General features: G+C 54.9%; 12 protein-coding genes across 12 annotated transcripts; 6 read left to right on the forward strand and 6 right to left on the reverse strand.

Annotated features, from left to right (window-relative positions):
- Positions 1-270: 270 nt before the first annotated feature.
- On the reverse strand, positions 271-1,702 carry J3D65DRAFT_619583 (eukaryotic translation initiation factor-like protein 3 subunit G). The gene is made up of 4 exons (XM_066799769.1): positions 1,577-1,702; positions 910-1,525; positions 686-857; positions 271-630 (listed from the first exon to the last, which is right to left on the reverse strand). The coding sequence occupies exons 1-4, from the start codon at positions 1,591-1,593 to the stop codon at positions 578-580; spliced, it is 858 nt and encodes a 285-aa protein (XP_066656990.1). The 5' UTR covers positions 1,594-1,702; the 3' UTR covers positions 271-577.
- Positions 1,703-1,728: 26 nt separating this feature from the next.
- On the forward strand, positions 1,729-3,254 carry J3D65DRAFT_619587 (NmrA-like family protein). The gene is made up of 2 exons (XM_066799770.1): positions 1,729-2,177; positions 2,225-3,254. Exons 1-2 carry the CDS (start codon positions 2,173-2,175, stop codon positions 3,180-3,182), a joined length of 963 nt encoding a protein of 320 aa, XP_066656991.1. The 5' UTR covers positions 1,729-2,172; the 3' UTR covers positions 3,183-3,254.
- A 208-nt stretch (positions 3,255-3,462) lies between these two features.
- On the forward strand, positions 3,463-4,266 carry J3D65DRAFT_619589 (uncharacterized protein). Its single transcript, XM_066799771.1, has one exon. It carries the CDS (start codon positions 3,844-3,846, stop codon positions 4,201-4,203), a length of 360 nt encoding a protein of 119 aa, XP_066656992.1. The 5' UTR covers positions 3,463-3,843; the 3' UTR covers positions 4,204-4,266.
- A 49-nt stretch (positions 4,267-4,315) lies between these two features.
- J3D65DRAFT_619592 (major facilitator superfamily domain-containing protein) lies at positions 4,316-6,219 on the forward strand. Its single transcript, XM_066799772.1, has 3 exons — positions 4,316-4,454; positions 4,599-5,240; positions 5,297-6,219. The coding sequence occupies exons 1-3, from the start codon at positions 4,373-4,375 to the stop codon at positions 5,719-5,721; spliced, it is 1,149 nt and encodes a 382-aa protein (XP_066656993.1). The 5' UTR covers positions 4,316-4,372; the 3' UTR covers positions 5,722-6,219.
- Positions 6,220-8,104: 1,885 nt separating this feature from the next.
- On the reverse strand, positions 8,105-9,139 carry J3D65DRAFT_666419 (uncharacterized protein; the record flags this gene model as incomplete). The annotated part of the gene is made up of 4 exons (XM_066802920.1): positions 8,105-8,314; positions 8,388-8,567; positions 8,631-8,896; positions 9,091-9,139. The coding sequence occupies 4 exons, from the start codon at positions 9,137-9,139 to the stop codon at positions 8,105-8,107; spliced, it is 705 nt and encodes a 234-aa protein (XP_066656994.1).
- A 146-nt stretch (positions 9,140-9,285) lies between these two features.
- On the reverse strand, positions 9,286-10,220 carry J3D65DRAFT_292469 (uncharacterized protein). The gene is made up of 2 exons (XM_066795155.1): positions 10,055-10,220; positions 9,286-10,001 (listed from the first exon to the last, which is right to left on the reverse strand). Exon 2 carries the CDS (start codon positions 9,999-10,001, stop codon positions 9,432-9,434), a length of 570 nt encoding a protein of 189 aa, XP_066656995.1. The 5' UTR covers positions 10,055-10,220; the 3' UTR covers positions 9,286-9,431.
- A 1,094-nt stretch (positions 10,221-11,314) lies between these two features.
- Positions 11,315-13,658, reverse strand: J3D65DRAFT_645150 (uncharacterized protein; the record flags this gene model as incomplete). The annotated part of the gene is made up of 6 exons (XM_066802193.1): positions 11,315-11,842; positions 11,939-12,039; positions 12,093-12,555; positions 12,739-12,884; positions 13,011-13,093; positions 13,150-13,658. 6 exons carry the CDS (start codon positions 13,656-13,658, stop codon positions 11,315-11,317), a joined length of 1,830 nt encoding a protein of 609 aa, XP_066656996.1.
- Positions 13,659-15,066: 1,408 nt separating this feature from the next.
- On the reverse strand, positions 15,067-16,200 carry J3D65DRAFT_619602 (transmembrane protein 85). Its single transcript, XM_066799773.1, has 2 exons — positions 15,584-16,200; positions 15,067-15,536 (listed from the first exon to the last, which is right to left on the reverse strand). The coding sequence occupies exons 1-2, from the start codon at positions 15,840-15,842 to the stop codon at positions 15,226-15,228; spliced, it is 570 nt and encodes a 189-aa protein (XP_066656997.1). The 5' UTR covers positions 15,843-16,200; the 3' UTR covers positions 15,067-15,225.
- Positions 16,201-16,509: 309 nt separating this feature from the next.
- On the forward strand, positions 16,510-18,870 carry J3D65DRAFT_550498 (adaptin N terminal region-domain-containing protein; the record flags this gene model as incomplete). Its single annotated transcript, XM_066797000.1, has 5 exons — positions 16,510-16,751; positions 16,808-16,883; positions 16,938-17,302; positions 17,350-17,778; positions 17,826-18,870. The coding sequence occupies 5 exons, from the start codon at positions 16,510-16,512 to the stop codon at positions 18,868-18,870; spliced, it is 2,157 nt and encodes a 718-aa protein (XP_066656998.1).
- Positions 18,871-20,230: 1,360 nt separating this feature from the next.
- J3D65DRAFT_666423 (uncharacterized protein) lies at positions 20,231-21,373 on the forward strand (the record flags this gene model as incomplete). Its single annotated transcript, XM_066802921.1, has 2 exons — positions 20,231-20,497; positions 20,543-21,373. The coding sequence occupies 2 exons, from the start codon at positions 20,231-20,233 to the stop codon at positions 21,371-21,373; spliced, it is 1,098 nt and encodes a 365-aa protein (XP_066656999.1).
- Positions 21,374-23,452: 2,079 nt separating this feature from the next.
- On the reverse strand, positions 23,453-25,156 carry J3D65DRAFT_550091 (glycoside hydrolase; the record flags this gene model as incomplete). The annotated part of the gene is made up of 1 exon (XM_066796984.1): positions 23,453-25,156. One exon carries the CDS (start codon positions 25,154-25,156, stop codon positions 23,453-23,455), a length of 1,704 nt encoding a protein of 567 aa, XP_066657000.1.
- A 137-nt stretch (positions 25,157-25,293) lies between these two features.
- On the forward strand, positions 25,294-26,185 carry J3D65DRAFT_619615 (uncharacterized protein). Its single transcript, XM_066799774.1, has 3 exons — positions 25,294-25,551; positions 25,601-25,837; positions 25,884-26,185. The coding sequence occupies exons 1-2, from the start codon at positions 25,424-25,426 to the stop codon at positions 25,779-25,781; spliced, it is 309 nt and encodes a 102-aa protein (XP_066657001.1). The 5' UTR covers positions 25,294-25,423; the 3' UTR covers positions 25,782-25,837; positions 25,884-26,185.
- The last annotated feature ends 223 nt before the right edge of the window (positions 26,186-26,408 follow it).

Consider the following 26,408-nt stretch of genomic DNA (forward strand, 5'->3'; position numbering starts at 1 on the left):
CAGACTTGACCTGAGCAGCTCATAGCGAGGAGGAGAGGGCCGCGGGCACCGCCACACGCCACAGCCTCTCCCGCGAGGTTTCGAGGATCTGGGTACCTAGGCACCTTGCGCCTTGCTCCATATTGTCATGTCAATCCGTTTCGTGTCGCAACTTGAGTCTCAAATTTGCTCTTGTGCGGCAGCTGGCACGTCCACGCCGCGACGCGTCTTTGATGGCGACGAAGACTGACGATCATAACCTGCCATTCGGCCGAGCGTGTTGATGTGGATGCCTGCTCGTAGCAATCGTGCATGTAATTGTTTGTTTCTACCATGAGTGCCTATGAGCGCGAGATTTCTACTCCGCTTCATCCTGCTCAAGTTGGGCTCTTCATCCTTTTCCGCCGTTCGACCCAATCGTCCGCCACTCGGCTGCCTTGGAGCAACCCCTGAAGACTACAATGAGGGTATAATCACTAAATCCGCAATCATCATGTCATGGCAGCCTCAAAGAGTGTGCAAGATTTCCGACTAGACTTTTGGAGGCCCTCATCTACCGAACACTGAAAGAAACGCCGTATGAGATGCACCCAACAACCTAAGTAGATTTCTTCGCAAATTCGACGCGCAGGATGAGGTGACCAAAACCGTCTGCGCATAGTTAGCACCGACGAATCAAGTTTCCTGGCCTTCCAGATCAACTTACAGCCATCCACCTTCTCGCATGCCGTCTTGGCGTCGTCCCTGTCGGCGAAGCTGACAAAGGCAAAGCCCTTTGCGCGTCCGGTCTCGCGGTCCTTGGCAAGGAAAACTCTGGTGACGTGACCAAACCTCGAGAAAATGTCCCGCAGGTCTTGCTCTTCGGTGAACTCGCTGACCTGTATGCTCCGTCAACACCTCATCTCCCATAGGATATCTCGTTGTACGTACGTTGGTGACGCGCAGAGTCGCGAGGTCGTCCCGCTCGTACTTGCCGCCCATCTTCTCGCCGGCGGCTGCAGCACCGCCGCGGTTGCGGAGGTGCGGCGGCACGTAGCTGGATGAACCCGCGCCCAAACCACCAGCAGCGTCCACTTCGTCGAGGTCAGGGTGGCCAGCGCCAGTCTCGCCCTCGGGAGCCATGGTGTCCTTGAAGGGACACTTGGTGGTCCAATGGTCTCCGCTGCAAATACGACACTTGATTTTGGCGTTCTTGAGTTCGGCCTTCTTCTTCTCGGTCTCATTCTTCTCATCGGCGGCCGATGCCTTCCAGTTGGCCTGGGGCCGGAAAACAATGTTTTCAGCAACGCTGGTCGTGTCGGTCGACGGGCCGGCAGGCTTCGCAGCGTCCTGACCGAATTTTGTCCATTGCTTGCGCTCGGCGACGCGTGGGTTTACGACCTGCTTGACGACCGACTTCTTGATGCGCCGGGTAGTCTTGACCTTCTTGCCATCTTCGCGGAACGACCAGGAAACAATGGTCTCGGTGCCGTCCTTGTTCTTGGTAACTTGGGGCGCGGGAAGCGAGAGGCTGTCCTCGTCCTCCTCTTCGGCCCAGTCGGTGCGTCTGCGCGCCTGGTCAGCGTCAAAATTTCAAGGGCCCGACATGAAGCCTCACCCTGCGACTTTGGACATGGCGGCAACGTTGGTGGTGATGTAGGCGGTGGTTGGCGAGATTTCGTTGTGTGGGGTACGGCGGCGAACTTTCGAGTGCCACCAGATCCGCGAGCGCGTTCGGCGCCAAGCCCAGCCTGCCTCAGCTAACACAACCACCCTGCCACCTTTCTTTCAACCACGAAACCAGCCCTCATGCACCCACCAGCGACTCGCGCCGCCGCAAGCCGCGCATGACATCCTTCAAAGCTTGTCGACAGCTTCTGTCTAAAGCATGCCATGGCACAGGAACCAGGGAGTTCCCTTCCCGCCCCACACGTGAAGCAATTCTACAAGGACAACTTACCAATGATTACATGATCATCAGTCACAGCGCGAATACGGTGGTTTGTATAGCGTCATGTGCGCCGTGAGAACGTCGTGGATGGTGCTCGCAAAGCTCAACACCACTCGGTTTACCCAAAAGCCGAGAGAATTGTAAGCAACCAGCCGCTCTCGGGCCCCGGACGCTAGCGCAGACGCCGAGCATCACAAAGCCACACCAGCCGTGGCTGTCTCAGCTACCCCGAAGCAGCCACATAAAAGCACGACTCTTTCACCATGCAGTCAGTCAATCAGACAGTCAAGCAATTTCCTCGCTTAGCTCTTCAAGAACTCGTTCAATCACTCTCATCTTCAATCCACCTACAACAATGACCAAGTCCATCCTCATCACCGGAGCCACTGGCAAGCAGGGCGGAGCCACTCTCAAAGCCCTCCTCCAGTCCAATGGCGACTTTCAACTCATCGCCGTCACTCGCGATGCCAACTCGGCGTCTGCTCAGAAGCTTCTCGGCCTTTCCAACAACGTCAAAGTTGTCCAAGGCAACCTCAACAACTCAACTCAACTCTTGTTGGATGCTCAGAAGACTGCCGGGCAACCTATCTGGGGCGTCTTCAGTGTCCAAGTTCCCCTGGGCCCCGGCCAGTCGGTCGAAATCGAAGAAAAGCAAGGAAAGGCACTGGTCGACGCCGCCCTTGCTGCTGATGTGAAGCACTTTGTCTACACGTCCGTCGACCGCGGCGTCAATGGCGAGAACGACCCAACCCACATCCCGCATTTCATCAGCAAGTTCAACATTGAAAAGCATCTGGCTTCCAAGACCAACGGCAGCGACATGACCTGGACCGTCCTTCAGCCCGTGGCCTTTTTGGACAACTTCGGGCCCGCTGGCTCCCCGTTTGCTTCTGCCTTCCCGACCATGTGGAAGGTGACCTGCGGAGGGGACACGAAGTTGCAGTTCATCGCTGCCACTGACATTGGCCGCATGGCAGCCAAGGCCCTTGTCGAGCCCGAAAAGTACGCTGGCAAGAAGCTTGGCCTGGCCGGCGATGAGTTGACCCTGAACGAGGCGCGGTCCATCTTCAAGGACACGGTGGGACAAGATCTGCCCGAGGCGCCTGATGCCATGGCCCAGGGCATTTTGAGCCAGAACGACGACATGCACAAAATGTACCTTTGGTTCAAAAACATTGGTTACGCTGTTGACATTTCCAAGGTCAAGCAAGAGCTCGGACAAGTCATTGACTACAAGGCCTGGCTCCAGCAGGAGAGTGGTTACTTGATGTAAGAGGCAGGATTGATGGAATCCAAGATAGTTTTAAATGAGTCACAATGAATCTCTTGCTTGCCAACATAATTGATCTAAACTCATTCAACCAACTTTGAATGGCTTGTGTTGTGCGACTTTTGAATGGAGTTGTTTGCGGCAACCAAGTTGGAACACGTCAAAAGCATGGCAGCCAATCAAGGTGTAGACGTCATGCGCTAGGAGTGACCTTGATAAGCCATCTCGGCCCGCTTCCAACAGCTGTAAACAGTAAGGCCCAGCCGGGATTCCGCCTATCGCTCCACCATGTCGTCTTGCGGCTTTGCATCATGTGCCCGATCCGCCGCTGTTGTCGTGATTCCAACCTCCCATCACAAACTCATCCACCAGGGCGTCACGCACGGCCAGACAACGGTATTCAAAAGAGCTAGGGAGCAGGCTGTCCTGCAGGTCGATTGTCCCGGCACTTCCATCTCAAATTATCCTTCCGCTGTTCCCAGCTCAACACCGCTCTTTGGATATACGTCAACAAGCGCGGAACTGGCCGTCACCGCCGTGCATTAGCCACCAAAGGACTGGCGCACCACCCGGGACCGTCTAGTAGCGGAACGGTCTGTCACAGTCAAACCAGCCCCAGGAAAGGAAGAAAAAATCGTTGCACGTACTAGGCACGCCCGCCATCATGGTGACCCAAACGCAAAATGGCGGCGGGAGCCTCGACGAGCGGACGCCGCTCCTCGCGGGCGACGACGACCAGCCAAACGACGCGGCCAAACCACCACACCAGCACGGCGCTTTGAAGATGGAAATCGCCCATTTTTCGCCAGACGATCCAGAGGACCCGCGCAATTGGCCACGATGGAAGAAGTGGCTCATGATTGGCCCAATCCTGCTGATTGATCTTTCCGTCAGTTGGGCTGCCTCTGGCTATTCTCCTGCCAGTCACAAGTTCGCCGAAGACATGGGCGTCTCGACCGAGGTTGCGACGTTGGGGCTCAGTTTGTATGTTTTGGGGCTGGCGTTTGGTCCGATGAGCTTGTAAGTACCACGTCCCTTGATTTGTTGCATCGTGCTCACAAGTTTGATAGAGCTCCCCTTTCAGAGGTATTTGCTTGCCCGAGCGTGTGGAATTTTCCGAAACTCATTCTTGCCAGTACTTTGGTAGACGGCCCATTTACATTTACAGCTATGGCATTTTCCTCCTCTTTCTCATGGCCACGGCCCTCGCTCCAAGCGTTGGCGTATTCCTCGTCTTCCGCATCATCTCAGGCTACTTTGCTTCTGTGACAATCGGTATAGTCCTCCAAACGCACACCACAGCGATTGTTGAAAGAAATGGCAGCTCCCTGGTCATGTCCAGCTGTATTTTGGTGCCAGGGGTTGCCATCCATTCAACACTCGCTGTACCCCAACTGCACCTTCTAACACCACCTCCAGCCAATTTCGGCGGCACAATCGCCGACCTATACCACGCCCACGACACCGGCCCAGCCATGTCGCTCTTCCTCTGGGCCGCAACCTGCGGCTCGCCCTCGGGCTTCTTCCTGCTATCCTTTGTCGCGCAGACGCACGGCTGGCGCACCGTCTTCTGGGCGCTGCTGGGCATGAACGGCAGCCTGTGGGCCATCATGAGCATTACCCTGATCATCTGCGGCGAAACCCGCCACAGCATCCTCCTCGCGCAGCGCGTGGAGCGCGAGCACGCGCAGGGCAACACGTCCATCGAGCTGCCGCACGAGATGCAGAAGCGCGGGCCGCGCGAGCTGTTCGGCGTTGCACTGACGCGCCCGTTCCGCTTCCTCTGCACCGAGCTCGTCATTCAGTTCGCCGCCCTGTACAACGGCTACCTGTACGGTCTGAGCTTCCTGTTCAACACGGCGTTCGGGCTCGTCTTTGGAGTCGGCCACGGCTTCGACACCATTGGCGTCGGCTTGTGTTTTCTGGGCATCGCGACGGGCATCTCGATTGGCCCCGTGACGAACATCTGGCAGGAGCGCTACTACCAGCGCAAGGTGCATGAGGCCGAGGGCAAGAATGTGCCCGAGGCGAGGGTGCAGATGGGCAAGCTTGCCGCGTGCAGTGAGTTTCATGTCCCCAAACGCTCCTAAGCCAACTGACCAAGCGTCCCCTCACAGCGTTCCCCCTCTCCCTCCTCCTCTTCGCCTGGACAACCTCCCCCACCCTCCCCGCCATCCTCCCCGTCCTCTTCTCCGCCCTCTGGGGCTGGTCCTTCTACACCCTCATCCTCATGTCCTTCACCTACACCGAGGACAGCTACAAAACCTACTCTGCGAGCGCCTTGGCCGGCATCGGCCTGATCCGCAACCTGGCCGGCGCCGCGTTCCCCCTCTTCGCCCGCCAGCTGTTTGTCAGTCTGGGCTACCAGTGGGCCGGCACGGTGCTGGCGGCGGCCGCGCTGCTGATGGTGCCGATTCCATTCGTGCTCGGCCGGTACGGGTGGAGGTTGAGGAAGGCGAGTCGCTGGGCGAGTGCCCATGTGGACGATGATGGGGAGGGCGAGGGCGCGGAGGTGGAGAGTGAGGGCGCGGTTGAGGCGTAGAGTGCGGACCGAGCGGTAGTTGGAGAACGCCGTGGCGTTAAGAACAAGAGCTGTACAGCGCGTCAAAAGCAGTGTCAGCTTCTAGCACTGCGACTGCACCCAGGGAGCTGCCATCTCGTTTGAAACCTACTGCGGCTATGGTTAAGAGGCAAGAAGACCATTCCATTTGTTTGTCTGCCTTGATGCAAAACTGCACAATATTTTTCTTAGATAGACTGTTCGGACGTACAGGAGTTTTAGCGTCAAAGACCAATTTTGCGCCGAAGAGCAAAGAAAAGAGGACGATGTTTATTCCAGCGATACATGGATCCCTTAAAATAATTAATTTCCTGTGACTTGCTCCATGAACATCGGCCGCCAGGACCACATTGTACAGGACTACCTCGACTGCCACTGATGCGGCTGGATCTAAGGAGCATTCGTTCACCACCACATTGCCAGGGGCAAGGAGCTGTTGCTCGCCATCACCATCACCCCCACTGGCCGCGTCGAAGGAGCATTCATTCATCACGACAAGCTAAGTAAAAGGAGCTATCATTCACCACGCCCACCGCTACCACATGCCATGTCCAAGGAGCAGTCATTCACCACCACATGCCACGTTCATGGAACTGTCTCTAGGCCCATAGATTCTGTTCCAACACGGCCAAGATTCCCGATAGAGCCAGGCTCACCCAGCCCAATTCGAAGAGCCTGAAAGGACCGTGGTGGACGAAGCAGCCTAGCTTGTTCACGAAGCGTGGGCAGAACTTTATGTTTGTTGCCGGATGCGCCCTTCTTTGGAGAACAGGGGAACGGGAGGACAAAGGAGCAGGGGATTAGGAGATTGGGAGATCAGGGGAGTAGGGGAGTAGGGGAACAGGGGAATAGGCGAGCCGGGGATCAGGGGACCAGTAGGCTAAGATACTAGGAGATAAAGAGACTAGTAGACTAGAATACTAGGAAGCTAGGAGACCCTTTATCTTCTCTCTCCTCCTTCTCCTCCTCCTCTTCTTCTCCCTCTTCTTCTTCTTCTTCTTCCTCTTCCTCTTCCTCTTTCTCTTCCTCTTCCTCTTCCTCTTCCTCTTTCTCTTTCTCTTCCTCTTCCTCTTTCTCTTCCTTTTTCTTTTTCTCTTCCTCTTTCTCTTCTTCTTCCTCTTCCTCTTTCTCTTTTTTTTTTTTCTTTTTCTTTTTCTTTTCCTCTTTCTCTTTCTCTTTTTTTTTATTTTCTTTTTCCTCTTTCTTTTTCTCTTCCTTTTTCTCTTTCTCTTTCTTTTCCTCTTCCTTTTCCTTTTTCTTTTCTTCTTTCTTTTCCTTTTCCTCTTCTTTTTTCTTTTTTTCTTTTTTTTTCTTTCTCTTTTTCTTTCTTTTTCTTTTTCTCTTCCTCTTTCTCTTTCTTTCCTCTTTCTTTTTCTCTTTTTCTTCCTCTTCCTTTTCCTCTTTCTCTTTCTCTTCCTCTTCCTCTTCCTCTTCCTCTTCCTCTTCCTCTTCCTCTTTCTCTTCCTCTTCCTCTTCCTCTTCCTCTTCCTCTTCCTCTTCCTCTTCCTCTTCCTCTTCCTCTTCCTCTTCTCCCTATTCTCCCTATTCTCCTTCTTCTCCCTATTCTCCCTGTTCTCCCTCTCCTCCTCCTTCTTCTTCTCCCTCTCCATCTTTTTATGCGCGGGGGGGTTTTTTTTTTTTTTTTTTTGCATCATTGCCTTTGCCAGAAAAAGGACGTCAAAGGGCTGCATCGTGCCGATCTGGGTTGGTATGCGATGAGTGAGGGGTCCATCACCCCCAGCCAGCACGCGGAGCAATATCTTCGCGTCGATACTAGTAGTCCCCCATCCAAGGATCGTCGTCGTCTTTGGATTGTATCCGGCTTGGAGGATATCACGACGCAACTGTGATATCGTCACGCTCGGCAGTTTTCCGTCGTAAATCCTGTTGAGCGTACCATTCCACCGAGCGGTCAACATTGGACATACCGTGATTGTGGTTTTTGCCGCCTCAATGAGGTCTTCGTCGGACATGTTGTAGTCGATGCTCGGGGCATGTACGATGATGGCCCCGTCTCCCGCATTTCGGATGGTCATTTGAACGACGATTGGGTAGAATGGGAGGGCGGTAGGGATAAAATCGCAATCAATCAGCCAGCACTGGGTGCTTTCGCTGTGATGGAGCCTCTTCAAATCTCGAAGGTCTTTTGAGAACTTCGGGGTGAGCCAATCGGAGTTGGTGCTCACGTCGAAGAATTCCGGTGGGGTTACCTTGCGCAGCCACTCGAGGACTATCTCGGCATGTAAAGAGCAGAATGAAATCCCTGGTTGAAGGCCGATGTGACAACCAAACACGAACGAACATGCATATTGGCGGTCCATGAATACATTTGGCCTGGCGTTCCACCATCGTGAGCGCTTCGCCATTAATGCCTCCGCTTCTTCATCGAGTCGCCCTCCAGTGCGTAGCCGTAGATGAGGGTCGCCAGGTCGACGACTCCGGTACATCGGCGAGCAAAGCTCCCTGCACATTGCGCGTCGTCGAATGCGTACACCTTGGAGTAGCATTCGTTTTTCGGCAAGAAAAACCCCACTTCGTCTGAGAGTTCAAACTTCTCTTCCACGAGTAGCGGATGCTGGCCGGCCGGTTGGCATGTTGATGTGCTGGCAGGTTTGCTCCAAAGTCTGCGGCTTATATTCTGCCCTCACGAAGGGAATGTCGATTTTCGAGACATTTGCGAGGCCCAAGAGCGGCACTGGAAAAGCCCACGAGAGCGCCTGTAGTCTCTCGGCGGGCGAGACGCTGATGACCTCCGTGAGGTATTGTTGCAAGCCTGTGGCAGTGAATGACTGCTCCTTGGACGCAGGCACGTGGTAGTCGGCATTAAACTATTCCTCCGCCGAGACGGGTGTCTATTAGTCGTCTCCTGGGTTGCACTTGTCGCAATTGACCTCATCTTCGTAAAGGATTGGGGTCGTGGCCCAGACGCCCTCTTCTTTGTAGTAGTTGATGTGGCGGCGAGCGATCTCGGCGTTCACATTCTTCTCCATCAAATTGCTGGCGAGTTGCCAGACTCCGTAGGCGTTGAACGCGCTGATGAGGCTCGTATTGGACAGCTTGTGCAGCTTAGGGAGATTTCCTTTTTCGCTGAGGGGTCTTTCGGCGATCATGGGGTGCTTGCATGTCGTGGTCGTCGTGGTCGTCGTGGTCGTCGTCTCTGGCAAAGTTAGCATATGAGGCTCGTGATTTTTTTCCTTCGGGGGGTGTCGGAAGCGCCAGTCAACCCAAGAAGCGGGTTTTAACAATCATTCCGTCTCCAGACTGTCCATGAAGACAGACATCTCCTCAACGAGCCTCAACGAGGCCAATCTTCATAGGGTAAATGGTAATCCTGCTCAAGGCCTCACGTACCTTTTCTTTTGCGGCAGTGGGGACCTGGCCGCGCGCCTCTTGCCATCATGGCGGGTCAAGGATCTTGCCGTCCAAATTGATAGGGAAGGCATGTGGCAGTGAATAACAGCTCCTGGGCGCAGACCTGTGGTGGTAGACGGCAGTTCCCTGCACGAGGTCTGTAGTGGCGAACGAAAGCTCCTTGCACGCATTGACAGGGCCGGTGCTGCGGAGCTTCTCTGACTGCTTGGCCTTGCCGCGGGGCTTCTTGATGGCCGATGGTTGTGATGGCTTGGAGGCCGATCGCTTGTTCTTTTTCTCCGGGGTTGCAGGCGCCAGCTGCTCAGGTTTGTTGAAAACCTTCAGAATCCCTCGGAAGCTTCGTGGTAGAACTGGTTCACCTGCTTCTCATCCTTGAGGGGCAGCTTGTTGAAAGGTGCCTCGAGGGTGATCTCAACATCCCCCGCCAAGATTTGCTTCTTCATGATGCGAAGAGTTATGTCTTTGTCCTCGCGAGACTTGTAGATTCGACCCATGGATGTGCCTCGCTCGCCTTCCTCCTTGTCCGCGATGTACCAGAGGACGGTACCGCCCGCCTTTCCAACACGGATGCGGTTGTCGGGGTCGTAGGAAAACGTGATGCCCGTGTTTTTGTGTTTCATTTGGCAGTGAATAACAGCTCCTGGGCGCAGGCCTGTGGTGGTAGATGGCAGCTCCCTGCATGAGGTCTGTAATGGGGAACGAAGGCTCCTTGCACGCAGCTGGCATTTGGTGATGAGCGAAAACTCCCTCGATCCGCCAAGAGAGTGCTGGCATTGAGGTAGTCCTGGGACGTAGAACGAGGTCGAACTTGTCGAGAGCCATGCAGTCGAAAGCCTTGAAGTCAACTTTCTCCGGCCAGTGGATTGCCCGTGCCACCTTGGTGATTTCATCTGCCAGCGCCTCAATCATCTAGAACCTGGGACCTTGCGGGCGTGCTGCGTACACCTGAGTCTCGACTCTCCCAAGGTTCCAGATGTGTTGGTATCGCCTTGGCGTAAAGCCAGGCTGGTCATCAGGACCTTTGCAGGTCAACGGGAAGACATCCGAAGCCGCAAGAAGATGTGCTCCTTTGAACTTTTCATGGTGCTTGTCGTCGAAGACGGTGTCCTTGTTTTCGCGGGCTGACGTCCGTTTCGTGAGCTTCCATCCCGCCGACGCGTGCTTCTTGTCGCCGACTTTGACGACATCTTGAGAGCCCCATAGCAACAGATGTAGGGGCAGGATTAATTCTCGCTGATCCGCCGTCTTGATTACGGCCGCGTACTGTTGTGGGACATGAGCAGAGGACACGTCCCGTGTCATGCGGTAGTCGTAGTGTATTCGAACCGGCACCGCCGATTCGATGTTCAGAAGATGTCCTCATGGTGTGGGTTAACCTCTGGTGCGTACGGGTCGCTCAAGCAAACTCGGGTAGGTAGGGATAGGGAGCATTCAGGCTCTGCAGAGGAGCGAGACAAGAAGCATTCAAGCCGTGGCTCACAAATGGGCGCTCGTACGATTCCTTGCAGCGGCACAACGCGCAGGCGTGAACAAACGAGGCAAAGCGAGGTGTGCGGGCGACGGCGTAAAGCGTCGCGACGTGTTGTCTGTGGTGTGAGAGGCGGAAGTCCTCTCACATCGCCGCGGAACTGACTGCTAATGACAGAGAGAAGCACGGCTGAGGCCGGGGAGGTGTGGATTGCGGTGTGGTGACGTCAAAGGTGAGCCTTGAGGTCGAGTGGCGGCGGACGGGACGAGAGACTGCAGCCAGCCGTCTGAGGTCGCGTAGCAGAGGGCGATCGTACGTGACGATCGAACGGGAGGGCCCGTAGCCTGGTAGAATCAAGAACGGCCAAAGGAACGAAAGTTACGGTAGTTGGTTGTGTGTGTGAGAGAGAGAGAGAGAGAGAGAGAGAGAGAGAGGACGCGCGTGACGATGGAGTCCAGTCATCGCCGCGGGAAATCGCGAGCACTGCGCACGGGCCTGGTCCTAACCCACCACGGCAGTCACTTGGTTTAAGTATCTGGGGACTAAGGTACTCTCGCTGTATGTCAGTACACACACACAAACAGAAAAGATGAAGAAAATGAATGAGCAATCAAAGAGCAAAGAAGCAAGAATGCTGCAACCACAAAGCAACATCGTATTTACACCTGCTCTAATGCCTCCTCTGCAGGCAAAAACAAGCATTCCTCTTCATCTTGAAATGTCTCTTGTGAGAGGTTAGGCCTCGACATGAGCAACGCCGCGCTTGCGGCGTCTGCAAGTCTTACCGCTGCGGGTCTTGCCAGCCTGAGCCGGGACAGCAGTCGGCCAAGAGCCGTACCACCAGCCATCGCTGTTGGAAGCGCCAGCAGCGACGCTCTCAGAGGGCGTGATGGCGGCGGGCGAGGCGATTACGGTGGAGGCTCCGTTTGCGCCCTGTTGCGCCGCCGAAGCCGACGAGCCGATCAGCGTCTGAAGCGTGGTAGGGGAGGCGACAGAGGGAGTAGTAGCAGCAGCGGACGAGGCGACGGCCAGCGCCGCCGTGGTGCTGGATGCTACTGCGGCCGAGGAGGACGCGGACGACGCACCTGCAGTCGAGTTGCTGGAGGAAGAGGAGGAGGAGCTCATGCAAGCAAACGACATCTTCTTAGTCGTCTTGGAGCTCAGGCCGAGCGCCATGACGCTGTCGCTAAGGTCCCAGGTCATGCTCACGTAGGGCCAGCAAATGCGGCCGTCGGACATGGTCACCATGTCACCTGCGACGTACTGTTTCGACGTTGTTAGTGTTGCTTTCAAAATAGATCAATGGGAATCTTAGGTTCATCCTCAAATGCTATCAGGATATGAAATGGTTAAACTCACAGTGTCCTTGACAGTGATGGCGTCGCCGACAGTGGCGCCAGTCGAGTCGATTTCCTGGAACTTGGTGCCCTCAAAAGTACCAGCACATCCCATTGCAATGACTGCTCTTGTGTTAGCGATGCCAGTCTTCTTCAAGTCTTTCAATTCGACTCACAGTTGCACTGAGGGTTGGAAGCCTCCTCCCAAGTGAGCAGAGCATTGCTCTCGCCAAAGGTAGCAACATGAGCGTTGGAGCAGTCATTGGTGTTCGACTCAGGAACAATCCAGTTAATCTGGCTGTCTCCGCTCTTGGCGCCGACCTCAGACGTAGCCGCTTCGCCGTTCAGCGTCTTCTTGTCGCTCATGAGGGCGATGGCAACGCGTCTTGCGATAGTCCGATTTACAGAACTTACGTAGCCGTCTCCCATCCAATCGTAAGCAGTCAAGTCAGTAGCTCCACGGGACACCCAGGTGAGGATGTATTTGGTGCTGCTGCCGAAGCGAGCGAGCCCGCTGTAGCTGCCGCTCATGCCACCCAACGCTTCGTTGGTCGCGCCATTGGTTACATTTTCATTTGAGATCTTCGTAGCCACAGTTGTATCCATGCCGCCGTTACCGCTGTTGAGAGCAACATAGCCCTGGTCGAGACCGGGTGTTAGTTTTACGTACTAATTAATGGTTGGGAGGATCAGGAGTTTTGTGTTGTGGTGTGGAAAGCGTGGGAGGTCGAAATTTGAGCAACCCCCGGTTCCCACGTCCACAACAGAACCACAGCTGGATTCAAGTCCCAACAAGAGATAGTACTCACCAGTTGCACACACTGAAGCGTAAGGAGTGGCGTCCGCAGCCTCTAGGGCGATTCCGGTGTTGTGGGAGCATCCCCACGAGCTAGTGCCTTCAATAGACTCGTCGAGCTTTCCCTCAGATGTCACGTAGAGTAGGTTGTCTCCATAATGGCCTGACGCGTCTGGTTTCCAAGCTTTTGCGTTAGCACAGCCCAGTTTTGAAAAAGGACGGAGAAATTTTGAGAACTCAAGGAAAGGGTTGGTTGTGGTCTGAGGAGGGGAAGCAAAGAAGCGAATGAGAAACGCACCGCCCTGATAATTTGTGACTACGAAGTACGCGCCGTATGTTTTTGATTCTTCGCTGTAAACGAGATCGCCGTTCAAATCAGGCCTGTGAAAATAAATTATCAGCTTGAATGAAATCAAGAAGTGCATGATGGATCTTACGAGCAAGAGAGGCCCATGCTGGAGTCTGAATGAACGTTGGGACCACCAAGCCAGGTCTTCCAGGTCTGCTTTCCGCTCGTGTAGCGGTAGAGGACTGCAACCGGAGTGTCGCTGGGAGGGGTCTCTCCCGAAGTCGAGCTGGGCATGACCTCGTTGGTCAAGAGAGCGAAACCGTCATTGTGAGCGACGAGACCACCAGCTTCCTTGCCGCCCGTGACGGTGACAGTGGTTCCAGTGGCCGCAAAGGTGGACGGGCTGACTTCCTGGACGTGGACGTTGGTGCCGGAGCTGTCCAGGTAGGCAAGGTAGGCACTCTTGCCGTCAGGGGAGACGGCGAACGGAGTACGACGGTGGTGCGGGAGGCCAGTCCAGTAGGCCTCCTCGACAGGGTTGAAAGCGTTGTCAAGCGTAAGGACATCGACATGCTTGTTCAAGTTGGACGTCGTGAGAGCTGCAAGCGAGCTCTGCGCAGCAGAGAGCAGCAAAAGAGCGGAAGAGAGCACCAGCATGCTGGGCAACGTAAAGAATGACGATGCGAGAAAGAATGAATAGTCGGAGCCAGTAAGCTGCACCGTAGCGAGTAGAGAGTGGGCTTTCGAGCCCTTCTATAGTGATTTTCCTGGGCCTATTTCATCTTAGCAGTCATGTGCTTTACGAACCAGAACGTCCTGGCTGTCGAAGGCCTGACAGTTCACACGCCACAGGAGGCGTGCACGTCTTGCAATTCATGGGGCTCCACGGCGTGACATCTGGGACGGTGTATTTCGCCGAAATGCATTTTCCGCTTGAAACGCGTGCAAGGGTCGCGGCCCGGTCGGCTTTCGTTTCAACATGCCGTCTCCACAGGCTCCAGCCAGCCGGTGTAGGAGCACCACATTCAATGTGAGCTGTGTTGGCAGTTGTTGGCGAGACTCTGGCCTCTCCTGTGGCGGAAGGTTCCGGCTACACAGCGTGATCATATCCGGATATGCACAGTCCAAATCCGAAGGTTTCTCCCGCACTACTCTATCTTTAAATTGTGGGCCTCGACAACCAATTGGGTAAGTAGAATCACCCTTAAACCGACGTCTGGCTGCGGAGAAGCATGATCCCCTGGGGAGTCTCGTGAGACGGCTCTGCCCGTCCGCATCACGTCCTCTACTCGACCATGTCTCATGTCGTGTGGGCTGTGGTTGGACCTCTTCTTTTGAAGAAACGGAGCGCCGGAAGTACGCAGACCTCTGGCTGCTACGGTGTGGAAGGCCGTCTCAGGAAATAATGCCCCGACAATACTCTAAGACGCTGAGGCTGACATTGAAATGCTTCGGGATTTTTCTCTTCATAACCCAACGTCGTCTGAGTCTTTTCAGTGCCCATGCCTGTGAAGAGATGGCAATGTTGGTCACTGACGTTTTGGAGAAATTCGACGAGACCGCTCCTCATCATCGCAGCCACGAACAAATCGAATTCCAGAAATGATCGGGTTGGGTCCAGCAGACCGTGGGAAGAGCCTGGAAGAAGTTACCGCCTGTTTGTAAAAGGGGGTTGTTGACCGCATATGGTGAGTTCAAACACTCCAGGCCCAAGACGACGGCCTGGCCCGACGCATCTTCTCTTTCCTTTGTCGTTTCCTCGGCGTCCTCTCTGGGTCTTTCCGACAGGTTTTTGACCCGGGGGCGTCATCCGAAGAACGAATCCACAAATTGTTGACGCGTCGTCGACCAATTGGCTGTTGTTTGGCGCTTGCAGACGTGCAGTGAAGGATACTGCCAAGCTTGATTAATGAACTCGAGACACGGCCTTCAGCGGGTGGACCCGCCAATCAGAATTGCATATCTGCCGGTCCCGAATACGACAACGGTCGCGGTTCTCTGTCGTTGAACCTTTTGCTGGTAGACGTGGAGCCGTTCAAACATGGCAAGGTGCAGCTTAAGAGACGGCCAGGGTGTAAGGGAGATTCATTGGTTGTCTTTCCATGAACTAAAGTGAGTGCCGTTCTGATAGCCATGACATTTCTTTCGTAATCTCATGAGGGCTCGACTCGATTGTTAAACTGCATTTCAACATCTTCCAAACCCCATGCTCTTGATGCCAACCTCACTGCAAAGCCCAGCCTTGGAAAGAAGCTCTCTCCAAAGGCTCTCTCTCTGTTTCCCACGCCAGCCAGTCACTCCGTGTCGTTGGCAAAAGCCCCATCTTGTTGACTTTCCATATACCCAAGGCAAGTGCGAGACAGTTGGTGGCAACGAAGACGAGCTTGACGCCCAGAAGGCGAGACGAGGTTCCAGGAGTCTCGAAGTTGGCAAAAGTGCGATTGATGTTGAACAGCGCCGTGATGGGGTTCTTGAAAAGCATGAATACCATCATGATGGAGAATATTTGTAGCGAGTTGCCCGTCATGTACATGCCTAGCTCTGTCAGTGGTTGAAGATGGGAAGCTCGACGTGCTACTCACCAATGGCATTCATGGGCAAGCTCTTTGCCGGGGCGATGGCTAGCTCCCAGGCCTTCTTCAGCTTCAAAGTATCCATCTCCTCAGCCGAGGGTGGTTTCCTTGCCGGAGCCTTGTCCTTGGGGTTGCGCGTCTGTTTGTTCGGGGCCGTGTAGCCTGGAGGATCGGGTACGCTCGAGTTTTTGGGAGGCGCAGGAGCCTTGGAGTTGAGGTCGAGAACCCATGACGGCGGCGGTGGGGGAGAGAGCTGAAGCGTCGCCATGGTCTATAGCTTTTGAATGGCTCTGGCGCACGCGTCGAGTGATGGAGGTGTCTGGTCGGAGGTGACGTGCGGCGGACGGAGATTGCCCGGCGGTGGTGTCGAGGGCGGAGATTAGTCATGGCCACCGAGCGCCGATGCGTTCGCAGGGGAGAGGGGCAACGATTAACATTGCTTGGGTCAGTGGGTCGAATTACCCCAGGCCGGCCCCTTCTCACCACCACAAGAACACCATCATCCTCTCACTCGACTTTCCGTACCTCCGAATCGCCTCTGTTGTCCCTCTGCCGCCCAGTAATGGCCGTTCGGGTCGTCAACCTTTTCCGATAACCTTGTACAATCGCGGTACCACCAAACAAGGGCATTCAACGCGCGGTCGCATCGGATTGGCGGAGGACAGGATCAAGCCTCGTCGAGGAGGAGAGGAGCACATGCATGACGACGCCTCTTCATTAGGCAGATAATCATGAGTACAAGCGGCCAAGATGCAAAGCTCTTTGCGAGGGTAGGTCTACCTTGACTACGCTCCCTATCCCATGTCGCGTCGTTGCTTCCTCACCACTCCCAAGCCCAAGCCCAACCCCCGCACACCTTCCCGCCATGCGGCTCTCGCCCATCGCTCGTCTTCGTCCTCCTGTCGCCCCCTGAAGCCATCACCATGGCCACAGCCATGATGGTCATACCTGCTTTTGTCTACAATGGCCCCAGCTCACTCAATAAACAACAGGGCAAGGTCGCCGAGTTGCGCCTCGAGCTCCAGAGCGGCGGCAAAAAGGACAAGAACCACTCGGCCAAGAAGATTGCGCTGAAGAAGATCGTCGCAAACATGACCATGAGCAACAACGACATGGTCGCCCTGTTCCCGGACATTGTCAACTGCATGAACATTCCGAGTCTCGAGGTCAAGAAGATGTCAGTACAGGGCAGATGAACATGCTGGACAGGACATGGCACTGATGGACGCGCAGGTGCTTCCTATATCTGGTCAACTATGCGCGCATCAAGCCAGAGGTCGCGCTCAAAGCGCTACCCATCATCGTCAACGTGCGTATATGCAGGGACGTCTTCGCTGGCATTCGATGCTAATCGGTGGTGCAGGACATGGAGGACAACAACCCACTCGTGCGCGCCCTTGCTCTGCGGACCATTTCATACATCCATGTCCGCGAATTCGTCGAAGCTACCATGAATCCTCTCAAAGCACTCCTCAAGGACGGCGACCCCTATGTCCGCAAGACGGCTGCTTTTTGCGTCGCAAAGCTCTACGACCACGACCGACACTTGGTGGAGCGTTCCGATCTCATCGAGAGGCTAAACGGAATGTTGAGGGATGAGAACCCAACTGTGGTGTCCAGTGGACTGGCAGCACTGATGGATATCTGGGAAAGAAGCGAAAACATCAAACTTACGATCGACTACCCGAGCGCTTCAAAGATTATCCAGATCCTGCCTGATTGCTCAGAGTAATGCCCCATGGACCTTAAAAAAGCAACTTGCTTACATTTTACAGATGGGGTCAAACATACATCCTGGAAGCCATGATGAATTACATACCGCACGATACCGGCGAAGCTGCCCTTCTTGCAGAGCGCATAGCTCCTCGGCTTTCACATTCCAACTCGGCTGTCGTACTGACATGCATAAGGGTCATTCTCTACCTTATGAACTACATCTCGGACCAAAAGGTCATCTCCTCACTTTGTAATAAGCTTTCTCCGCCACTCGTTACTCTTCTATCCAAGGGCCCTGAGATTCAATACCTTGCACTTCGTAATGCGCTTCTGATCTTGCAGCGGCGCCCAGAAGTCCTCCGCAACGATATTCGGGTGTTCTTTTGCAAATACAATGACCCCATTTACGTCAAGGTGACCAAGCTGGAGTTGATTTTCATGCTTGCCACGGAGAAAAACATCAATGAGGTCTTGACTGAGTTGCGCGAGTAAGGAGACCCCTGGCAGCTCATCCATCTCTTGCTAAATCTTCCAGGTACGCCACCGAGATTGATGTCGACTTTGTTCGCAAGTCCGTCCGGGCTATTGGCAAGCTGGCCATTAAAATTGAGCCTGCCGCGCGACTCTGTATAAACACGCTCCTTGAATTGGTTGCAACCAAGGTGTCGTACATTGTACAAGAAGCAACCGTGGTCATCCGAAACATCTTCCGCAAATACCCCAACCAATACGAATCAATCATCTCGACATTGTGCGAAAACCTGGATTCTCTGGATGAACCCGAAGCAAAAGCGGCCATGATTTGGGTCATTGGACAGTATGCGGACCGTATCGACAACTCGGATGTCCTCCTGGACGACTTTCTGTACACCTTTGCCGATGAGCCGCATGAAGTGCAATTGGCGCTATTGACGGCCACGGTAAAACTTTTCATCCAGAGACCAACAAAGGGCCAAGAGCTCGTTCCCAAGGTCTTGAAATGGGCCACAGAGGAAACGGACAACCCAGACTTGCGCGACCGTGGATACATGTACTGGCGATTACTTTCTTCGGAACCAGCGGTTGCCCGAAAGGTCGTCATGGGCGACAAGCCTGCAATCACGGCGGAATCAGAAAAGCTGGACCCTGCAACTCTCGAGGAAATGTGCCTAAATGTAGGCACTCTGGCCACCGTGTACCTGAAGCCTGTTCAGCAAGTCTTCCGTTCCGCACGTCCGAGACGCCTGGCCGAAAGTCCGGCTCTGCAGCGTCACACTCTTCCAACCGTCCAGGCGGCTGCTGATGCCCAGAAACGGACATCTCCCGCGTCTCTGGACACTTCAGGCTTCGTTTCGGCGCCAGTGACAGCGAACACTAACGGCGGCAACATGACGTCGGCAGTAGACGCAGCAGACCTCTACTTTGCAGGAGTTGGGACTCAACAAATGGCCAATATGAACTTGGGCAATGGAGGTTCATTTGGCGGCAACAGCCCAGTGGTGGGGTCGCAGTCGAATATGTACGTTGTGAACCAGAACCAGCCGCAGCAAGTTTACCAACCGGCCGTGGGGGCTGGCAACGGTGATTTGCTACTACTTTGAGAAGGATTTGCAAGCGAGAAGCGATTCAGGTATACCGGGGTCTGCAAACGGGAACATCCGTGTGGGGTGTCTTGGAGGGAGTTAGGCGGCGGCATAGGCGCTTGATCGAGGTGGGTACGTTTTTCATGGGTGAGTGTTCATGTTGACTTGACTTGGTTCGATAGATTCCTTTGTAGGATTTCGCAATTGAGGACGATAGCATCAAAGTCGTTTCTCACTGCATTGAATGACGTTTTAATCGACAGTGCCTGTGCCGGATTACTTACGGAGAGCGCCACGGCAGAAAGTGGCGCGCTGACAGCCGCTACTTCGTTTAATTACTCTTCTCTTCCATCCAGTTTTGAGGCTTCTGGGAGCTCATGCACGCCGGTGACCCTGGAGAGCAAGACTGCCACCTACTCCTGCAAAATATTGGACCTTTATTCAGCGACCAAGGAACAGGATAAGAAGTCATGTACCCCAATGCAATGACTCGTTTTACCTCTCAGAATTTCGAGGATGTATGTATCTTTCAGACTGATTTACGACTATCAGCCTGTCTTTTCAGGTTCAAGTCACAGATCTTGAGTGGACCAAAATAGCGTCGGACCCAAAGCAAAAATAAGGTCGCTTAGGAATCCCAGACCCGGCTCGTCGGGCCAGCGAACGATGCGGAGAGCGGCCCGTTCCAACATCGGGAAGCGTTCAACTCTATGGTCAGTGTTCTCCATATCATGCATCTGGGAAGATGTTGGACCGCGCTCCTTTCGCAAGAGGCCCGGCAACGGAATCAAAACACCTCAAATAATGGAGCAGATGTCGCCAGGCGTCCATCCGGTATCGAGCAGCCGCAGGCGGGTGACCGTAAAAACAGCTGCTTTGCCGAGACCAATTCCGCTCCCGTGGCTTACGCTTGACCAGACAGTCAGACGCGCAGTCGGCTCACAGCGTGGTACCACTCAAGGTCGGCAATTGCACACGCTGGGCGGACGCCCGCCAATGGGGCGCTGCGTCCCGGCCAGAGCGGGTGACGGTGGATACCAGCCGTTGGGGGCGGTTTTGCCAAACGGCGCAGCGCGGCCTGGAATCGACTTCGCCCTCGCACCTTATGATGTGCCTAGGCCCTGTGCGAGGCTGATTCCTGGCAGAAAATCAAGAACGCCCAGCCAGTCTGCCTACGACGTGCGATTTGCGGCTCAGCCAGTGCGACCATTACATCGCAAGGGCCCGTCATCACGATATATCGGGGCTTTGCAGCTGCAATCCTTCATCCCCCACTGCACGCCTCTCTCTCCCTCACCCAGTCGCCGCGATTATATCCTGCCAGCGCCGTCTTTCTCATGCCGACAGAATGACAGCCACGAACCCGGTGTATACAGCAATGTATCCGTCCAGGCCCAGAGGATGTTCGATTTCAAAGTTCTTGTACTGGACCTGCGTCATTCTCATCGGTGTCATATCGCCCGCGGTGCTGGGTCTAATCGCCCATGTCCTCGTCAAAGTACACGACATTGAGGATATCCACCGCACCAGCTCCTATCTCATTCTCTTCAGCGCTGCAGTCGGGGCTGTGGATGGCTTCGTATTCACAGTGCTTGGACTGATGGGCAAGGACTTTCATTGGAGGGCCAACATCACTGGCAAAAAGGTAATCCAATTCACTAGCTTGGAGGATCCATCTGACATCAAACAGTACGAAAGCTTTCGACTCCGAATTCCGGCCATCGGCGCTACCATTGCTTTTGGTGCGATTCTGCGATCGATTGCCGTGGCAAGCTATGCGCAATACGACTACTACGACGCTCAAGGCAAAATCGCCAACTGGACTGACCAGCACCTTGGAGAGGACACACACTACATGACGCCGGAACTCTGGTTGTGCCACAACGGAACAGCCTCTTCGACGGCGTGTCTGGAAGGAGAAGGAGCTCGATGGTTGACTGTTCCCCTCGCGCTGCTCAGCTGCTTGACGTTCTGCCTGATACTCTGGATATGGCGCCGGGGCAACATGGAAGCGGCAGGATTCATCCGCACGAGCAAAGACATGTCGCAGCCCAGCGAATCGACCCTGGAAGAAGGAAACTCGACGCCGATGAGTCTGAAAGACGACGCTTCCGAGGCACGACGGCCCGTCGAGCTGCACTACCAGCACGTGAACGAGTTGGAAGAGACTGAAATTCACGAAATGGACGGCTATCCCGCACAGGCGTCTCCGAGCCCCAAACCGAACGAACCGACCCAGGAGTCGACGGAAGCGTTGTCAGAAGAACCTCATCCACGCTTTTCGTGGGAGGGCTCGGCGAAGACGCCCGCTGCAGCCGAAGCCCACTCTCGCTTCTCGTGGGAAGGCATGGCGAAGTCGCCAACCGTATCGCCGCTGACCGAAACACTTCAATCGCAAAGCAAGGCGCGCCGCAATCGCGACAATAACAACAACAGGAACGGGAACGGCACTGACAACAGCAACGGATCCTCATGGCACCATGATGACAATGCCGACGTACCGGAGTGGTGGAGGGACTGAGACTGGATCTTGCCTGGCGGTCTTGGGGGCGGAACAAAAGTCCCAAAAATAACATGCATCATGCACCCACCCACCCCTGAAGAGGCAGGTGGGCAGGCCGATCGGCAAAAACGCGTGGCTGGGCCAGAGCTAGGACTCATCACCGACGGACACATTATTGCAGCATGCCGCGTCTTGATTTGCTGTTGCCGGGCAGGTTTCTGTCGCTGCTGCAAGCCCGCCCCCCAGCGCAGCGATTGCCAAAGCAATGCGCACAGTGCTCCCCCGCAAACCGACCAACCACGCGGCGTCGTCGATGCGCGCCTCTATTACATCTGGCGATCTTTCCCTGCGAGAGCAATGTTGCACAAGCAAGCAAGCAGCCATGCTGCAGATGAGAGGACCCCTTCCGCGTCAGAGGAACGCATCGGGAAACAAAAACATGGCCATGAAAAGAGCGCCGAGAGTAAGAGCTGGGGCTGGGGCAGCAAGACCAAGATTCGGCACTCGTTCTCGCCAGGAGGGCCATTTTTAGACTCGGTTAAATCAAACGACGTCGTCCTGCAGACAGACATCGGCGGCGTGCACAAGGTCTGAGGCGCGAACTCCATTCTCAGCCAAGTACAGTGCACACGTACAGCAGAGAAGTGCTGTGGCGTCCGTACTCCATACTGCCCACCGCAGCGCAGCACAATACCGACTCGAATACGTCACTGCCTACATACCTATTCCAGGGACGCAGCACAGCAGGGGAGAACCTAAGGGGGCCGCAACGGCGTCCGACGTAACATGTAACCCAAGCCAAGTCGCCGCCCGCCGGACACCTGGAACTTTTCGGCCCCCTCGTCGTCGTCGAGCTCCTGCGATTGACTGGACTCTTTGTTCACGCAGATGAGTGGATGGATGGATTGCATTGGATGGACCCCACGGCCGAACACAACGCCCGCCCCTTTGTCGCCTCTTCGCGCCGCCCGTCGATTCCTCTGTCGCGCACCGGTAGCTTCGGCTCCTCTCAACTCGTAAATCCCAAAAACGTGCCTGGAGAGGCGAGTTAGCAATCACCGTTCCGCCGCCGCTCAGAGAGGCTGCGGTCGCACAAAAGCCCACTTCCGAGGCGCGTTGCCGCCGCTGAGCTGACGACATCCGGCATCATGCAGCGCTGCGCCGCGGCTGGGCGGTAAGGCTGTGGCGCGAAGCTGATCAGTAGGTAGGTGAGGCGGACAAGCTGTGGCCGTAGGAGTGACGGAAAGAAAGAAAACAAAGGAGAGCGCGAGAGCAATGAGACCAGGACCAGGTGTTTTGAAATCTGCTGTGTTTTGACGGAAAACAATCGTTGAGATGGATGTCGTGTCGTGGTATGAACGAGGCCAAGGTAGTGGAGACTGGAGCTTTGTGATGAAGGGGTTTCGATGTATGTGAGCTATAGAGGTGCAAATGCAGATGTGTGGAGATGCACTCATTTGGCAGACAAAAATGGCAAGCATGACAGAATCAACTTCACATCCACACTGGGTCTCCTTCCAACTAAACCAAGGCAGCTCCGGCGTTGATTGTTCATTTTCGTTTTCGCCTCCTCAGTAGAAGCTGGGGCCGTGACGATTCATCCCATTTTGACAATAGCTTTTTCCAATGGCTACCTACCACAAGATAACAAGGTATAAGAGTACACTATGTATATGTGCGTGTGATGTCATGATACCTCCTCTCTCCGCCGCGCCACTTGCTGCTGCTGCTGCTGCTGCATACCAAAGAGACCAAAACCCAATCGACCCAATACGTGAGTGAACTGTTGACGACTATTCACATGCGTCGCCATGTCCTCCTGCTCATCTGTCTCTTGTCGATCCACTCCGTTTTGTTTTGTTGTGTCTGGCCAAGCCGACTGATGGCTGATTCCATCTCGCCAATGATTGGTGGGAGAGGATGCGCAGAAGAGGGGCAAATGCTTCAATGAAGCACGTGTCGCTGTAGACACGCTTTGGCCCAGTGCACCTCTGACAGACCGATACAAACACATCTGCTGCATCGACGTGCCAAGAGAAGCGCCGCGCAGACGCTTAGACGACTGCCGACCGCAAGGCGACGAGGGAATTGCCATCATCACCGAATCATCCGAAAAGGATGGCCCTCAGTATTATAAACCCACTGATCCAGACTGCCAACCTCGACATCCGCAAACGTCAAATACAAATACTTGAGCGTCTCGGCCGTCCAAAAGCTCTCAGCCTCATCAAGATGGGTAGGCTTCGGCTTGCCGCGGCCGCCAAAGCCGGCGTTGACGTCGGCGAGGCTGGCGTAGCCGTACTCGGTCTTGCAGTACTTTTCGTAGGCGAGGAACGCGTCCCACGCCCACTCGCGGTAGCGCTGCTGGCCCGTGATGCGCCAGGCGTAGAAGAGGCTCTCGACGTACTCGGGCCGCAGGCGGAAGCGCGGGTCGGCGGCCCAGAAGCCGAGGTGCGCTAGCTCCTGCTCCTGCCGCGGCGTCTGCGGCGAGAACGTCGCGTTGGGCAGGTTCGACATGGGGATCCAGGACCAGATCTCCGGGCCGATGCCCGTCGTCGTCGCGTTGTAGCTGTGGCGGCAGCCCTCGAGGAGCGCGAGGCCGAGAGTCGAAATGTCGGGCCGGTTGAGGTATTTGGCGCCCAGGAGGAGGTTGCCGGGCGCGAAGCATGCGAGGTGGGATTGCTCGTTTAAGTACCAGGGGCCGGTGAACTTGCCGAGGAAGAGGTGTTGTGTGGCGTAGGAGGATGTATAGGAGGAGCGCGTTGTGAGGTTGTGGCGCATGGCGTGCACTGCCTGTACCCAGCGCGAGCTGTAGATTTTGGAGTACCGGTCGTGGGGAGCCAGTATTGCTGCCTTGATCAGGTATTCGTAGTAGCTGTCATGACCTGCGTCCCAGTGCCGTTCGCGGTCAACGGGGGCGCCCGTGAAAATGTCGATGGGGCCATCGACCAGACCAACAGGATCTTGAACGTACTCGTCCCATACAAGACCCGACCAGGCGCGAGTAGCGTTCGCAAAATAGTCCTGAAATGTGGTGAGACGGGTCAAAGTGCGGTACTCCAAAATGTTGGACCCTGCCCGGGCTGGTCCAATGGCTGGATGCTCGTAGCGAATCTTGTGTGGATTCTTGAGGTACACTTCGTCCGGCGTGTCTTTGGCCTCGTTGGCCGAAAAATCTACGCGAGGCCATATCATGCCAGTAGGACTGTCGAACGAAGGGCCAAGCTTGTCTGCGAGCAGCACAGCCTGGGAAAGAATCGAAGTCCTCTTCTGAAGATCCATGACGTCTTTTGGTATAATTCCGGCATCCGACAAATCAATAATAGAAACGAGCCCTCCCAAATATCGTATAGTCGTCTCAAACGGGTCGACAAGGCCCTGGGCGCTGTAGAATGGAATATTCACAATTCTTTCCAAGCACAAATTCAGCTCGTCCCACATGCCCATCAACGCAAGTGTGCTTGCAGAGTCGACAATGAATGCGCCCCAGCCGTTCCTGCTATTACGGTGACCTCCACTCACTGGGAGGATATCGTCGAATCCCCATGCATGCTCCTTGTATTTTCCAAAGGTGTACTTCATAGCCTCGCGGACTTGTGCGGCCCTCTTCTCTTGCGCGCGCCCACTTGCGCCATTCCATGGTCGGTGTTGTATTTCTGGACCACGAGCGCCCGCTCCTGCAGCGTCGGCATCGGGGATGCTGGGGCCGTGTACCGCAAGGTAGATGAGGTAAAAGGTGATGATGATGACGGCGCTCAGCAGCTGGAACGCTGGGGTGGGCGTCCGTCTAAAAGAGCCCATTGTCGGTCGAGGTCGCGTGCAAGGCCAATCTACTAGCCGGAGGCCTCATCGGATGGCAGGGTCATGCGGGCGGCGGGAGGGTCGTGTGGAGATGGCGGCGTGGTGGGCGCAATCCTATGCTGTCATGCTGGGGGTGTGTCTGCGGTTGAGGGCGAGGGTTGGCACGGCGGCAATCAAGAGGAGCGATTCAGGGAATGTACCAAACGTGAAAGACAAAGGCTGGCAGGAGACAGGGTGTGTAAAGCGACATTGCTTGCCCTCCAGGTGATGGAGACGCAGGCAGACTCGGGGGAGCAACACAAGCCAAGCACAAGCGAGCCCAAGGCCAAAGCTTCTCTCAACCTCATACCACCGTCATCATCCCCGCAACCCCAAGGCCACATGTCGCTTTGGCAGTAAGAGAAGATTTCGCTCTGTAATGACCTTCTGTTGACAAGCAAAAAGGAACTATCGCACTTCGGCGCCCAAGACCAAACTGCTGGTCGGCGTGGGCCTCATGGCCTGGGGTGGCTTTGGCCTCCTCTCCAGTGGAAAGACTGAGGAAGCTCTCAGCTTGGTGCCGACCGAAGAAGACAACAGCAAGCTCCCCAGCATCCATGTCGTCGACAAGCAAGAAAAGCAATGAGGACCGTTGTTCAAGACTGCGCTAAACTTCAACCATGACTGCGATGATTGGGTCCGGTAAGAACCACGTGGAGTTTTCTATCAAAATATCTGACAAGCATAGATCGCGGCAAGCATTCATACAGCCTTGAATCTCTCGTGAGAAATTGATTTCGCATATGGATGTGCTGAGGAAGACAAGTAGAATCAGTATCAGTCACAGCCACGAGGTTAGTCGGACGGGTTGTCAAACGCTTTGCTGCAGTCCTAAATGGCTACCTGTTCATCCCACACCCGAAAGGACAATTGATGCATCCAAAAGTTGTTGATTTAAATGCAAAGCATTAAGTGCAGAACACTAGTGACACTGAAGTTTCATTTCATTGCAGCTTTTGAGGGTTCGAGACCCCAACCTTTCTTTCCCCAGTGCATTATGCCGTAGTCTGGCATGAACAGCAGCCGTCATACTCGCTCCAACCGAAAGTGACCCGCTCAACTAGTGCATCCTTGGTCGAATCTCTTCCCACAGTCTATCCAAACCAGTTTCGCTGTCCTTGCCCAACGCCAAACCTCTATTCAACTGAACTCGAAGCAGCTTTTGCTTCCTTCTCGCCGCCAGTCTAACCGAGGCTCTTTTCAGAGATTCATA

Source organism: Phyllosticta citribraziliensis (genome assembly GCF_038025025.1).
Source record: "Phyllosticta citribraziliensis strain CPC 17464 chromosome Unknown J3D65scaffold_4, whole genome shotgun sequence".
Taxonomy (NCBI): domain Eukaryota; kingdom Fungi; phylum Ascomycota; class Dothideomycetes; order Botryosphaeriales; family Phyllostictaceae; genus Phyllosticta; species Phyllosticta citribraziliensis.

Excerpts from the sequence above, each read along its gene's own strand:
- J3D65DRAFT_619602 (XM_066799773.1), bottom strand. The coding sequence starts at position 15,842 with ATGGCGACGCTTCAGCTCTCTCCCCCACCGCCGCCGTCATGGGTTCTC. Across the intron at positions 15,537-15,583 it reads CTTGCCCATGAATGCCATTG|GCATGTACATGACGGGCAAC; the intron begins GTGAGTAGCACG and ends TGACAGAGCTAG.
- J3D65DRAFT_619589 (XM_066799771.1), top strand. The coding sequence starts at position 3,844 with ATGGTGACCCAAACGCAAAATGGCGGCGGGAGCCTCGACGAGCGGACG.
- J3D65DRAFT_619583 (XM_066799769.1), bottom strand. Across the intron at positions 858-909 it reads CGACTCTGCGCGTCACCAAC|GTCAGCGAGTTCACCGAAGA; the intron begins GTACGTACAACG and ends CGGAGCATACAG. Across the intron at positions 631-685 it reads ATGCGAGAAGGTGGATGGCT|ACGGTTTTGGTCACCTCATC; the intron begins GTAAGTTGATCT and ends AACTATGCGCAG.
- J3D65DRAFT_619592 (XM_066799772.1), top strand. The coding sequence starts at position 4,373 with ATGGCCACGGCCCTCGCTCCAAGCGTTGGCGTATTCCTCGTCTTCCGC. Across the intron at positions 4,455-4,598 it reads CTTTGCTTCTGTGACAATCG|CCAATTTCGGCGGCACAATC; the intron begins GTATAGTCCTCC and ends CACCACCTCCAG. Across the intron at positions 5,241-5,296 it reads GGGCAAGCTTGCCGCGTGCA|CGTTCCCCCTCTCCCTCCTC; the intron begins GTGAGTTTCATG and ends GTCCCCTCACAG.
- J3D65DRAFT_619615 (XM_066799774.1), top strand. The coding sequence starts at position 25,424 with ATGGAGACGCAGGCAGACTCGGGGGAGCAACACAAGCCAAGCACAAGC. Across the intron at positions 25,552-25,600 it reads GGCCACATGTCGCTTTGGCA|GAACTATCGCACTTCGGCGC; the intron begins GTAAGAGAAGAT and ends ACAAGCAAAAAG.
- J3D65DRAFT_292469 (XM_066795155.1), bottom strand. The coding sequence starts at position 10,001 with ATGAAATCACCAAGGTGGCACGGGCAATCCACTGGCCGGAGAAAGTTG.